This window comes from Heptranchias perlo, chromosome 2 (assembly GCF_035084215.1).
Source record: "Heptranchias perlo isolate sHepPer1 chromosome 2, sHepPer1.hap1, whole genome shotgun sequence".
NCBI classification, from domain to species: Eukaryota; Metazoa; Chordata; class Chondrichthyes; order Hexanchiformes; family Hexanchidae; genus Heptranchias; species Heptranchias perlo.
The window spans coordinates 1942369-1957353 of record NC_090326.1 but is presented as its reverse complement, the minus strand read 5'-3'; the positions used below and the strand labels follow the sequence as shown (position 1 = coordinate 1957353).

At 44.2% G+C, this 14985-nt stretch overlaps 1 protein-coding gene across 2 annotated transcripts; it reads right to left on the bottom strand.

Annotated features, from left to right (window-relative positions):
• Window positions 1-4433: 4433 nt before the first annotated feature.
• On the bottom strand, window positions 4434-13999 carry LOC137334817 (histone H2B 1/2-like). 2 transcript variants are annotated; one of them, XM_067999827.1, is made up of 3 exons: window positions 13844-13999; window positions 12448-12519; window positions 4434-5717 (listed from the first exon to the last, which is right to left on the bottom strand). In XM_067999827.1, the coding sequence occupies exon 3, from the start codon at window positions 5010-5012 to the stop codon at window positions 4638-4640; it is 375 nt and encodes a 124-aa protein (XP_067855928.1). In that variant the 5' UTR covers window positions 5013-5717; window positions 12448-12519; window positions 13844-13999; the 3' UTR covers window positions 4434-4637. The 2 variants fall into 2 exon arrangements, with proteins under 2 accessions (XP_067855928.1, XP_067855919.1); XM_067999818.1 differs by having other exon boundaries at window positions 4434-5281.
• Between the last annotated feature and the right edge of the window lie 986 nt (window positions 14000-14985).

The window sequence follows — 14985 nt, the reverse complement described above, 5'->3', positions numbered from 1 at the left end:
GCCCTTCCAGCGCCTGGTGCGAGAGATCGCTCAGGACTTCAAGACGGACCTGCGCTTCCAGAGCTCGGCCATTATGGCCCTGCAGGAGGCCAGCGAGGCTTACCTGGTGGGGCTGTTTGAGGACACCAACCTGTGCGCCATCCACGCCAAGCGGGTCACCATCATGCCCAAAGATATCCAGCTGGCCCGCCGCATCCGAGGGGAGCGCGCCGAAACCCGACCCGGCTTCAGCACCAAGTGCAACAACGGCTCTTTTCAGAGCCACCAAATCGGCGATGGAAAGAGCTGTGATCTCCTGGGTTAACAGACAGGAGTGCCAATTCCAAACCGACCAACACGAGGAATTTGAAATGGAGACAGTTTCATTTCCACACACACGCAGGACTGGAGGGAGGAGAATTCCACCAGACTGACTCCCATCACCTCCAGTGCCTCAATCGGATAAAGTACTGGCAAGCAGGTACAGAAAGTTCTGATTCCGATAGTATTCTTTCACATGAGGTAGCTACACCCGCAGTGTCAATCTAAATACAAGAGAGAGTCTAAACACCTACACTTGACATGCAACGGCATTACCTTCGCCAAATACCCCAGCATCAACATCCTGGGGGTCACCATTGACCAGAAACATATCTGGACCAGCCACATAAATACTGTTGCTACAAAAATTGGTAGGGTGGTAAATAGCGAGGAGGATAGCCTCAGTCTGCAGGACGATATAGATGGGTTGGTCAGATGGGCGGAACAGTGGCAAATGGAATTTAACCCGGAAAAGTGCGAGGTGATGCACTTTGGAGGGACGAACAAGGCAAGGGAATACACAATGAATGGGAGGACCCTAGGCAAGACAGAGGGTCAGAGGGATCTTGGTGTGCAAGTTCACAGATCCCTGAAGGCGGCGGAACAGGTAGATAAGGTGGTAAAGAAGTCATATGGGATACTTGCCTTTATTAGCCGAGGCATAGAATATAAGAGCAAGGAGGTTATGATGGAGCTGTATAAAACACTGGTTAGGCCACAGCTGGAGTACTGTGTGCAGTTCTGGTCGCCACACTACAGGAAGGATGTGATCGCTTTGGAGAGGGTGCAGAGGAGATTCACCAGGATGTTACCAGGGCTGGAGCGCTTCAGCTATGATGAGAGACTGGGAAAATTGGGTTTGTTTTCCTTGGAGCAGAGGAGGCTGAGGGGGGACATGATTGAGGTGTACAAAATTATGAGTGGCACAGATAGGATGGATACTAAGGAGCTTTTTCCCTTCGTTGAGGGTTCTATAACAAGGGGGCATAGATTCAAGGTAAAAGGCGGGAGGTTTAGAGGGGATTTGAGAAAGAACTTTTTCACCCAGAGGGTGGTTGGAGTCTGGAACTCACTGCCTGAAAGGGTTGTGGAGGCAGGAACCCTCACAACATTCAAGAAGCATTTGGATGAGCACTTGAAATGCCATAGCATACAAGGCTATGGACCAAATGCTGGAATATGGGATTAGATGAGACAGGGCTTGATGGCCGGCGCGGACACGATGGGCCGAAGGGCCTCTATCCGTGCTGTATAACTCTATGACTCTATGACTCTATGAGCAGGTGAGAGGCTGGGTATTCTGCGATAAATGTCCAAGTCGGGATGGTATGTGACTTGAAGGAACCAAAATACTTTGTTTTATTCGTTCACGGGATGTGAGCGTCGCTGGCTGGCATTTGTTGCCCATCCCTAATTGCCCTCGAGAAGGTGGTGATGAGCCGCCTTCTTGAACCGCTGCATTCCGTGTGGTGAAGGTTCTCCCACAGTGCTGTTAGGAAGGGAGTTCCAGGATTTTGACCCAGCGACGATGAAGGAACGGCGATATATTTCCAAGTCGGGATGGTGTGTGACTTGGAGGGGATCATGCAGATGGTGTTGTTCCCATGTGCCTGCTGCTCTTGTCCTTCTAGGTGGTAGAGGTCGCGGGTTTGGGAGGTGCTGTCGAAGAAGCCTTGGCGAGTTGCTGCAGTGCATTCTGTGGATGGTACACACTGCAGCCACAGTGCGCTGGTGGTGAAGGGAGTGAATGTTTAGGCTGGTGGATGGGGTCCCAATCAAGCGGGCTGCTTTATCTTGGATGGTGTCGAGCTTCTTGAGTGTTGTTGGATCACACTCCTGACTTGTGCCTTGTAGATGGTGGAAAGGCTTTGGGGAGTCAGGAGGTGAGTCACACGCCGCAGAATACCCAGCCTCTGACCTGCTCTAGTAGCCACAGTATTTATATGGCTGGTCCAGTTAAGTTTCTGTTCAATGGTGACCCCCAGGATGTTGATGGTGGGGGATTCGGCGATGGTAATGCCGTTGAATGTCATGGGGAGGTGGTTAGACTCTCTCTTGTTGGAGATGGTCATTGCCTGGCACTTATCTGGTGCGAATATTACTTGCCACTTATGAGCCCAAGCCTGGATGTTGTCCAGGTCTTGCTGCTTGCGGGCTCGGACTGCTTCATTATTTGAGGGGTGGTGAATGGAACTGAACACTGTGCAATCATCAGCAAACATCCTCAATTCTGACCTTATGATAGAGGGAAGGTCATTGATGAAGCAGCTGAAGATGGTTGGGCCTAGGACACTGCCCTGTGGAACTCCTGCAGCAATATCCTGGGGCTGAGATGATTGGCCTCCAACAACCACTACCATCTTCCTTTGCGCTAGGTAAGACTCCAGCCACTGTCGATGTTTCCCCCTGATTCCCATTGACTTCAATTTGACTCGGGCTCCTTGGTGCCACACTTGGTCAAATGCTGCCTTGATGTCAAGGGCAGTCACTCTCCCCTCACCTCTGGAATTCAGCTCTATTATCCATGTTTAGACCAAGGCTGTAATGAGGTCTGGAGCCGAGTGGTCCTGGCGGAACCCAAACTGAGCATCGGTGAGCAGATTATTGGAGAGTAAGTGCCGCTTGATAGCACTGTCGACGACACCTTCCATCACTTTGCTGATGATTGAGAGCAGACTGATGGGTCGGTAATTGTCTGGATTGGATTTGTCCTGCTTTTTCTGGACAGGACATACCTGGGCAATTTTCCACATTGTCGGGTAGATGCCAGTGTTGTAGCTGTACTGGAACTGCTTGGCTAGAGGCGCAGCGAGTTCTGGAGCACAAGTCTTCAGCACTACAGCTGGGATGTTGTCAGGGCCCATAGCCTTTGCTGTATCCAGTGCACTCAGCCGTTTCTTGATATCACGTGGAGTGAATCGAATTGGCTGAAGACTGGCTTCTGTGATGGTGGGGGTATCGGGAGGAGGCTCGTTCGAGTCTCACTCCAATACTTTACCGGACTTTCGAGTCCAGTACTGAAGGACAGGAGCAATCGGACCGGATCTAAAACCCACGCTGGATGTAAACAACCAGACTCGGATCAAATGAAGTTTCAGTCCATTGTCCCTTGGAAGCTTTCGTGAAAGGTTGTTTCAATGTAACTCGCGCTAATAGAGCAAGACACACTTTGCCTTTCGATCTATCACTCAGCGCTGGAATCAGAAGCAGTGTAAAACATTAGTGTCACATTCACTGCGGTACTCGTAACTGACGCAGGAACAGGCTGACAGGGACAGAATAAATCCCTCAATCACATCGAATAATACGGATAAATTTCACATACACTGATTCAGCAATTGCGGACACAATTATCCACACAGCAGTCAGCTTCAGTTATACAAATCTGGGTAAAATAATATCGACCATGCAATTATTGTCGGAGGATGAGACTGTAAATAAAAATGAGTGGAACCCTTCATGCCGATGATCAAACCCCCTGGTTTACCCACCCATTCAGTTTAATGACAATTATGACACCTTTTCTCATTTCCTATGCAAACAGCAAATTTCAACCTATTGGAGGTTGGCTACATCTACCGTCTGTAACATATCGATATGGATCATTTGTATGTCACAAGATATTGTTAGTTCTAGAATCGGGATCAAATCTTTATTAATTTCTGAATCTCTTCAGACAATGACCAGCCCTTTTACTCCGTTATTCCAAGTAACCCGTCACAACATAGGTATTCTTTTACAATCCGGTTAATATTCGGCTTCATTCTCCGTTCGCTTTCAAACGAGCGGGAATAAAGCCCTTTTTTTGTAATAGGACAGATTACAAAACAATTTTGTAAAATTAACAAGCCACAGAATGTGGACTGATCCCTGTTCACATGAGTTACTGCGGGATTTAAGCTTGAGTCAAGATTGCTAGTGTTAGAAGTCAAACAGTGACAGAGCCTTTAGATTATTCTGTTCTCGGTGTGAAGTCACATTCAGAGTTGCTACGTTACAAAGGGTTGCGGTTCATGAAATAGTAACAATCAAACCTGAAAAGGAGAAAGAAATGACTGAAGTCGAATCCACCGCTCTTAAAACGGCTCTGAATGGGCAGATGCGGGGGAAGGGACTAAATTGAACAGCGACACATATTATATTTGTTTATGAGAATTTTCCAGATTGCAAGAGAAATTACAAAAGGTCTAGAGTTACAGAAAGACAATTAGTTATTATCAAAATGTCTACAGTGAACTGATTCCACACAGAGGTGTTGCCGCAGCATCTTCAGAGAGACTGTTGTAGGCTCTTAAAAGAGCCCTTGTGTTTAGGTTTTTCCAGTTCACTGTAAACGTTTACTTGGAGCTGGTGTACTTGGTCACCGCCTTTGTCCCTTCCGACACGGCGTGCTTGGCCAGTTCTCCGGGCAGCAGCAGGCGCACAGCGGTCTGGATCTCCCGTGAGCTGATGGTGTGGCGCTTATTATAATGGGCCAGGCGGGAAGCCTCACCCGCGATGCGCTCGAAAATATCGTTCACAAAGGAGTTCATGATGCTCATCGCCTTGGAGGAGATGCCGGTGTCGGGGTGAACCTGCTTCATCACTTTGTAGATGTAGATGGAGTAACTCTCCTTCCTCGACCTTCTCCGCTTCTTGCCGCCCTTGGCTGCTGCTTTACTCAAGGTTTTCTTGGCGCCCTTCTTGGGAGCTGCTTTCTTGTCCTCAGGCATTTTCAAACTCAATTTCAGACCCAGAAATGACCCAAATCCGCTCCGAGCCCAGATTAAATAGGCAGCCCCACAGCCCTATGCTAATGAGGGATGGGTGAAGACAATGATTATGATTGGACAGGTGGGAGTGATGTCACAACACTTCTTCTTTTCACACTCTGCTTGATTTCTTCAAATATCCAATCAGATTTAGTACCTTCCACCAATCACAAACACGCTCACACCGCGCATTGTCCGGTTTCAGCAATTTGTTCCGCACTGTTGCAGTTCTGCTTCCGGCCAGTAGTTGTCCCCAAACCCCGGGACAGTGAAGTTTGCAGATGAGAGAGGGACAGAACATCAATTAATTATTCACCTTATATTGCTGTAAGTACATTCATTGCAATGCTGTGTTAAATTCTTGTAATTAATTTCGGGGGTATTTTCTATACTGAGGAAGACTGCGACGAAATACAAGTCGACGTTAATAAGTTTGCAGAACGGCCGTGTAAATGTCAATATAGAAAGGTGTGAGGTGGTGCACTTTGCTTTGGGAAATAAGGAGGCCACATACTGCTTGGGAATCCTCGAACTTCATTTCGAGGATTTCATTTTCACATCGTTCACCTGAGGAAGGAGGAAGCCTCCGAAAGCTTGTGAATTTGAAATAAAATTGCTGGACTATAACTTGGTGTTGTAAAATTGTTTACAATGGAAAATAGGAGTCTAAATAGGATGGAAGAGCAGAGGGATCTAGGTTTACAGATTGACAAATTATTAACAGTAGCAACGCAGGTTAAACAAGGACATAAAAAACCAAGCACAGCACCGGGGTTCATTTCTAGAGGATAAGAATTGAAAAGCAGATAAGTTATTATAAACTGTAATTTAAACTGACAATCCTTCCGCCAAACTTTTAAACCTTCCCTCTCTGAAATCCGTGCTGACTATTCTTTATTATATTTTCGGATTCTAGATGTTTTTATTGCAACATTGAGTAAAAGATTCCATTATCATTGCTACCACTGACGTTAAGTTAACTGGTCTACAGTTCCATGGACTTGTCGTCCAATCCTCTGGAACTAGTCACATATTTCTAATGATGTTTTTCTGTAGGTAGCCCCTGCTATCTCTTCCCTTGCCTCTTTTAATATCAGTAAACAATTATACAACACCAAGTTATAGTCCAACAATTTTATTTGAAAATCACAAGCTTTCGGAGGCTTCCTCCTTCCTCAGGTGAATGTGAGGAAGGAGGAAGCCTCTGAAAGCTTGTGATTTTCAAATAAAATTGTTGGACTATAACTTGGTGTTGTATAATTGTTTACAATTGTCAACCCCAGTCCATCACCGGCATCTCCACATCTTTTAATATTCGCAGATGGATTCCATTTGGATCAGGAACCTTACCACACATTCTATGTTGAATGTCTGGATATCTTTTTTGACCTCTTGTTCTCATATCATGTTCACCCTGTTAATCTCCCTGGTAAATACTGAGGTAAAGAAATAATTCAATATGTCTTCCCATTTCGTTGGCATTACCTTTGAGTTTACCTTGTGCATCCTTTAATGGCTCTCAAGCTCTTCTGATTTTCCTTTTGTTGTTGTGTGTCTGTAGAATAATTTACTGCTTCTTTTTATATTCCTTCATTATTTAATTTCGTACTTTCTCTTTGCTTCCCTAATTGTTTTTATGACATCTTCCTAACCTCTTCGTATTCTCCTTTGTCATCCTTTCTTTTATTATCTATGAATGAGAAATTCCACCAGCTTGTGTCTGTTCAAGGGCTGATGTTTGGCAACTATTTATTGTCTGTGATTAAAGTGCCAGAAAACAAAAAGGGAGCAATTCAGTCCCAAACTCCACAGAAATACTCTATTTCTCCCTGTTAGTGAACTGAGGTGATATAGCGCTGAGCATAGCTGCCTTCCTAGCAGTTAATTCCAGCAGGTTTGAATCCCGGCACGCTTACTTCAGAAACACCAAGACTGGAACTGAATTTGATGCTGTTCAGAGGGATTGTGTTTCTAAAACACAAACGGTTTTAATTCATATAAAATTACGTTCAAAGTTCATTTCTTTCCCCCATTACGGCGAATTTAACTCTTGTTTTGTATTATTATTTTCCCTGATCTGTACAGTGGATACGGGACAAAATTGCCCGGGTTCTGTGAAGTTTTTTCCCTCTGCTAATTCAGGTTTCTTATTTAAATAATGCAGGATGAACCTGTCAGGTCTATAGAGTGGTCATAGACGCGATCCGTTAACCAGAGCTTCCCTTCACCATAGATTCTACCGGACCTGCTGAGTCTTTCCAGCATTTTTTGGTTTTATTTTTTTCTGTATTTTATTCTTTTCACTTTTGACGGTCACCATTGAACCTTTCAACTTTGCGCTCGGTTTTTATTTGTGTTTTAGTTCGGTTTATTTTAAGTAATGTAAATCGTGTCCCGAGTCTCAGACAGAAATACTGCGCAATTTAGAGTGAAAATAACGGGGCAAATTCACAACTTTTGAATGATCGAAACAAGAACTTTATTATGAATCAATTGTCTTAATTTTTCACTGTCAAAAAATGCAAAATACGAGAGTAGAAGTTGCCGAGAGAAACTATTTCCTCACATTGTACATTTTCCTGTTTCTGTGACAACGACAGATGATGTGAATTTGTTCCGCTCTGTTACAGTTCTCCTTTACGGCCAGTAGATGTCAGACTCTGGTACAGTACGTGAGGGTGAGATTCATTCTGTATCTGTTAGTCTCTGCTATTGTATGTGATTGTGCGATTAGTTCTGTATCTGTCAGTCTCTGGTACTGGATGTGATTTTGAGATTCATTCTGTATCTGTCAGTCTCTGTTATTGTATGTGAGTGTGAGATTACTTCTGTATCTGTCAGTCTCTGGTGCTGTATGCGAGTGTGAGATTCGTTCTGTATCTGTCAGTCTCTGGTACAGTGTGAGTGTGGGATTCATTCTGTATCTCTCAGTCTCCTTAACTGTGTGAGAGTGTGGGATTCATTCTGTGCCTGTCAGTCTCTGGTACAGTATGAGTGTGCGGTTAGTTCTGTTTCTATCAGTCTCTGGTACTGTGTATGAGTGTGACATTCATTCTGTGTCTGTCAATCTCTGGTACTGTGTATGAGTGTTCAATTTATTCTGTATCTGTCAATCTCTGGTACTGTGTATGAGTGTGGGATTCATATTGAATCTGTCAATCTCTCGTGCTACCTGTGAGTGTGAGATTCATTCTGTGACTGTCAGTCTGTGGTACTTTATCCCATTGTGGGATTCATTCCATAACTCAATCTCTGGGACAAAGTACAAATCTGGAGTCGTTCTGTATTCTTATTTCAGGTTACAATATGATGCTTGAAACTGTATTTTTAGTACGTTAATGTATGAAGAGTCTTTCGTCGAGCATTAATTTGTAAATATGGATACACTTTTGGATTTTGTTTTAATCAAACAACGTTTGTGAATTTTGGAATAGGATCACATCTTAATCTCTGTGAAAACTATTGTGAATGGTAATGTACATTTCAATCTGTTACTGTGAAATTATTAGAGTGGTACTTTGTAGCTCAGCCTGCGCTAATGGAATTGATACTTTATCTTTCAGTTTGTTAATGTATGAGGTCATTGAACTGGTATGTAATGTGTACCTCGGTCTGGACAAATCAAATTGATAATGTAACTCAATCAGCAATAATGAGATTGATACTGTATCTTTCATTCTGATACTATATGAGAATTTTGGACTGTATGTAATGTGTAGCTCAGTCTGCACTAATGGAATTGTTACTTTATCTTTTAGTCTGACACTGTATGAGATTTTTGCAGCTCAGTTTGTACCAATCAATTTGATACTCTATCTTCCAACCTGACACTGTGAGATTCTTGGACTGGTATGTATTGTGTAGTTCAGGCTGTATTAATGGGATAGATAATTTATCTTTCAGTCTGGTGCTGTGTGATATCTTTGGACTTGTGTGTAAGGTGTAGCTCAGTCAGCGCTAATGGAATTGATAATGTATCTTTCAATCTGACACTGTGATTTTTGGACTGGTGTGTAATGTGTAGCTCAGTCTGCACTAATGGATTTGATACTGTATCTTTCAGTCTGATACTTTATGAGATTTATGGACTGTATGTAATGTGTAGCTCAGTCAGCGCTAATGGAATTGATACCGTATTTTTCAGCCTGACACCGATTGTGATTTTCGGACTGATATATAATGTGTAGCTCAGTCTGCACTAATGGGATGGATATTATATCTTTCAGTGTGATACTGTGTGGTATATTTGGACTGCTGTGTAAGGAATAACTCACTCTGCACTAATGGAATTGATACTGTATCTTTCAATCTGACACTGTGATTTTTTTGTCTAGTGTGCAATGTGTAGTTCAGTCTGCAATAATGGAATTGATGCTGTACCTTTCAGCATGAGCTTGAAGTTATTTTTTGAATTGTATGTAATGTGTAGTTCAGTCTGTACTAATATAATTCATATTGTATGTTTCAGTATGATAATATACACACATTTTGGACTGTATATAATGTGTATAATGGGATTGATACTGTATCTTTCAGTCTGATACTGTGTGAGATTTTTGTACTGGTATGTAATGTGTACCTCAATCTGCAGTAAAGGAATTGAAACTATACATTTTGTTCTGACATTATGAGGTTTTTGGACATATATGTGAGTCAAATATGGGTAACATCTGAACTGGTATCGAATTTGTATCTCAGGTTACACTATTGGCATGAATACTGCATTTTTAAACTCATAATGTGTGTGATTTGTTGGCTGATATTTAATTTGAAGCTCGGCGTACATTACTGTGATCCATTCTGTATCTTTCAATCGGTACCATGTGTCAGTTTTATCTGGTATTTACTTTGTAGCTAAGACTTATTTAATGTGAGTTTGACACAGTGCCTTTCAATCTGATACTGGGTGTAATTTTGGGCTGGGATTTATTTATCTGCCGGTCAACAGTACTAAGTCATTGTGAAATGGAAATTAGATCTGTATCTCCTGCTCTGTTTGACTGTTAATTGGGATCAGTGTGGGATTGAATATTTCTGCTGTCTGAGACTGTGGAACCCTTGACCTGTGTGTAGCTGTGTTCCGTGAGTGATAATGCACCTACTGTGTGTGAGAAGGTGCTAGTTGCACTGTTCCTTGTACCTTGAGTGGAGTAAACATCACAAGCGATTGCACAAGCAACGGATCAGATCAAAGCTTTGCAGTCCTGCCACATCATATCGTGAATGGTGGTGGACAATTAAACAACTAACAGGATGAGGAGGCTCTGTGAACATCCCCATCCTCAATGATGGCAGTATCCAGCACATGAGTGCAAAAGACAAGGCTGAAGCATTTGCAACTATCTTCAACCAGAAGTGCCGAGTAGATGAGCTACCTCGGCCTCCTTTCGATATCCCCACCATCACAGAAACCAGTCTTCAGCCAATTCGATTCACACCATGTGATATCAAGAAATGGCTGAGTGCACTGGATACAACAAAGGCTATGGGCCCCAAAAACATCCCGGCTGTAGTGCTGAAGACTTGTGTTTTAGAACTAGCCGCACTTCTAGCCAAACTGTTCCAGTACAGCTACAACACTGGCATCTACCCGACAATGTGGAAAATTGCCCTGTACTGTCCACAAAAAGCAGGACAAATCCAATCCGGCCAATTACCGCCCCATCAGTCTACTCTCAATCATCAGCAAAGTGATGGAAGGTGTGGTCGACAGTGCTATCAAGTGGCACTTACTCACCAATAACCTGCTCACCGATGCTCAGTTTGGGTTCCACCAGGACCACTCGGCTCCAGACCTCATTACAGGCTTGATTCAAACATGGACAAAAGAGCTGAATTCCAGAGGTGAGGTGAGAGTGACTGCCCTTGACATCCAGGCAGCATTTGACCGAGTGTGGCACCAAGGAGACCTAGTAAAATTTAAGTCAATGGGAATCAGGGGGAAAACTCTCCAGTGGCTGGAGTCATACCTAGCAAAAAGGAAGATGGTAGTGGTTGTTGGAGGTGAATTATCTCAGCCCCAGGACATTGCTTCATGAGTTCCTCAGGGCAATGTCCTCGGCCCAACCATCTTTAGCTGCTTCATCAAGGTCCTTCCCTCCATCATAAGGTCAGAAATGGGGATGCTCGCTGACGATTGCACAGTGTTCAGTTCCATTCTCAACCCCTCAAGCAAAGAAGAAGTCGATGCCCACATGCAGCAAGACCTGGACAACATCCAGGCTTCTGCTTATAATTGGGAAGTAACATTCGCGCCAAACAAGTGCCAGGCAATGACAATCTCCAACAAGACAAAATCTAACCACCTCGCCTTGACATTCAACGGCATTACCATCGCCGAACCTCCCACCATCAACATCCTGGGGATCACCACTGACCAGAAACTTAACTGGACCAGCCATATAAATAATATGGCTGCAAGAGCAGGTCAGAGACTGGGATTTCTGCGGCAAGTCACTCACCTCCTAACTCCTCAAAGCCTTACCACCATCTACAAGGCACAAGTCAGGAGTGTGATGGAATACTCTCCACTTGCCTGGATGAGTGCAGATCCAACAACACTGAAGAACCTCGACGCCATCCAGGACAAAGCAGCCCACTTGATTGGCACCGCATCCACCACCCTAAACATTCACTCCCTTCACCAACAGCGCACTTTGGCTGCAGTGTGCACCATCCACAGGATACACTGCAGCAACTCGCCAAGGCTTCTTCAAAAGCTCCTCCCAAACCTGCGACCTCTACCACCTAGAAGGACAAGGGCAGCAGGCACTTGGGAACAACACCACCTGCATGTTCCCCTCTAAGTCACACACCATCCCGACTTGGAAATATATCGCCGTTCCTTCATCGTCACTGGGTCAAAATCCTGGAAATCCCTTCCTAACAGCACTGTGGGAGAACCTGCACTACACGGACTGCAGCGGTTCAAGAAGGCGGCTCACTACCACCTTCTCAAGGGCAATTAGGGATGGCCAATAAATGCTGGCCTTGACAGCCACGCCCACATCAAATGAACGAATAAAACAAAGTATTTTGTTTCCTTCAAGTATTTGTCTGTCAGAAGAAAAAGTATCTCTTGTAACTCAAGAGCAGTTGAGGTAGAAATTTCAAAAGTGATGAATTGAGTCTCTCTGTTAATAATCGTTTTGAATAGCCACTAAAGAAAAACAGCGATATGAACGGTGTCAGTGTCTGACTCCATGCACTCAGCTTCTGCATCCCAGGTGTGTTGTCGGTTTCACAACAATTTTGTGACATCCAGACACAACCCACCCCCAGTACTGGTCCATGAATGGGACTACCCGATGGAACATGCAGAGATCAGATTTCTATTTACCTCTCCCATGGGAATAAATGTTCAACCGAAACAAAATGTGTCCTTCACATGTCTCACCTGATGCCTCCAATTGATGCTCTTTGTATAACTCCCCACATTCTTTTGGTCCAGCTCCGTTTCCACTGCTCACTGTTCAATAACAAATACTAAATGTTAGTGGACAGGTGTAAAAAATAATTTAAATGGCTAATGGAATGTCGGCCTTTATCTCAAGAGGGATGGAATACAAATGGGTGATAGTTATGTTATGGTTGTACAGAGCCCTCATTAGACCCCATCTGGAGTCACAGTGTTCAGTACTGGGCACGGAAAGTTTGGAAGGATATATTCATCAGTATGTTAATGGGGCTAAAAGAGTTAAGTTATGAGGACAGGTTGAATACACGAGGCTGGTAATGCCTTGTATATAGAAAATTAAGGGGTGACCTGATTGAGGTGTTTAAGATAATTAAAGAATTTGATAGCGTAGATAGAATGAAACTATTTCCTCTGGTGGGAGAATCGAAAAAGTGCATACCAATAATATTAGAACTAAGCCTTTCAGGGGTGAGGTCAGGATGCATTCCTTCACGCAAAGAGGAGTGGAATTCTGGAACTCTCGCCCCTAAAAAGCTGTTGAGGCTGCAGATCAATTAAAAATTTCAAAACTGAAGTTAGAACATAAGAACATAAGAAATAGGAGCAGGAGTCGGCCAATCGGCCCCTCGAGCCTGCTCCGCCATTCAATAAGATCATGGCTGATCTGATCCTAACCTCAAATCTAAATTCATGTCCAATTTCCTGCCCGCTCCCCGTAACCCCTAATTCCCTTTACTTCTAGGAAACTGTCTATTTCTGTTTTAAATTTATTTAATGATGTAGCTTCCACAGCTTCCTGGGGCAGCAAATTCCACAGACCTACTACCCTCTGAGTGAAGAAGTTTCTCCTCATCTCAGTTTTGAAAGAGCAGCCCCTTATTCTAAGATTATGCCCCCTAGTTCTAGTTTCACCCATCCTTGGGAACATCCTTACTGCATCCACCCGATCAAGCCCCTTCACAATCTTATATGTTTCAATAAGATCGCCTCTCATTCTTCTGAATAGTTGATAGATTTTTTGTTAGGCAAGTGTATTAAGGGTTACGGTACCAAGGCGGGTAGCTGGAGTTCAGATACACATCAGCCATTGACTAATTGAATGGCGGAAAAGGCTCGAGGGGCTGAATGATTTACTTATATTCCCATGTTCTTAAACACAGTTACATTGGAACTAAACCTTTACTGATGGGGAGACAAAGGAGAAATGAATTAAATAGCAAGCTCTTCCCATTCTGTCTCTCTTCCCCTGGACACACCCTGTACACACACAGCCCGAGAGTGGCCTCTCCCTTCGCCCTCTCACTCCATGTTCCGGGACCAGTTCCTGATCCACTCCGCCTCCGACAAACAGCCCCCGGACTCCCCCTGAACTTACCCCGGACTCAATGCCGATCTCTGAGCCCATCTGCGGACATGAGCTGCTGTAACGCGGCTGTTGTTTGCTCCCTTCCCCCGGGGGCCGTGATCTCTCCGTTCCCGGCTGTTTAAAACCATCTTCTTCCGCTCACTGTGGGAATGGCGCCCACAGCCAAAGCTGGGGGAAGGGAGCGCGCATGCGCTCTTCTGCTCAGTAACAGTCAGAAAAGGGGGCGGGGCTGAATCACGCATGCGCAGGTATCTGGTTTAAATTCAGAATACAAAAATCGATGGAAACTTTCCCCAGGTGGAATTTTTCAGATTCTGAGCAAAGGAACTGGGGCTGGGGGAAAGGTCAGAGGGAATGGGGTCACAGGAAGAGCAGAAACAGGCACCAGAATGGAAAACAGATGGGATTCCACCAGTGCCGAACGCTGGAATCCAGACTGACTTTACAATCTCTAACTATTAAACTAGATGTTTCCATCCCTGCTGTTTCTCTCGGTATCTTTTGAAGGTAAATCGCCTTTCATAGATATAGTGAGCGGCTGTGAAATGACCCAATGGATTCAATTCATTCTTGGCCCCTTCATTGATAAAACTGACACGTTACTCCGGAACCGAAGGGGAGATTTCTCAAACCAACCCTGGAGAAACGTGGGAGGAAAGTGGGAGTCGGTGTGTTTGTTGGGACCGTGTAGGTTTAATATCTGACAGCCACACTCCCAGATTAATTTAATCAGAGTTAAACTGTCGATCACTGATTGTAATACCGAATGGTCCTGAGCTGTTAACTAAATATAGTATAACAGGTAAGAGAGCGTTAAATGTGGCCCATTGTTTTTATCACTCTCTACACTGTCCCCGACTGCGGGTTTAATAGTGTGTCTATCTCTGGTACAATATTATTGAGATGAGATTGCATCTTCTGTCTCTCCAACGGGATCTTTATGTATAAAACGGAACTTTACAGGTCAGTCTGGAACTGATACTGTGTACGTCTTTTTTCACGGTGTCTCTCCGATCTCTCTGTCTCTCTCACCGCGACCGTCTCTCTCTCTCTTGTGTTGTATATGAAGGTGGGATAGTGTTGCTGAGCGTGATACGGACACATTAAGGAAGTGTAAGACTGAACGTGTGTGCTTCTGTGTGTCCCTCTCT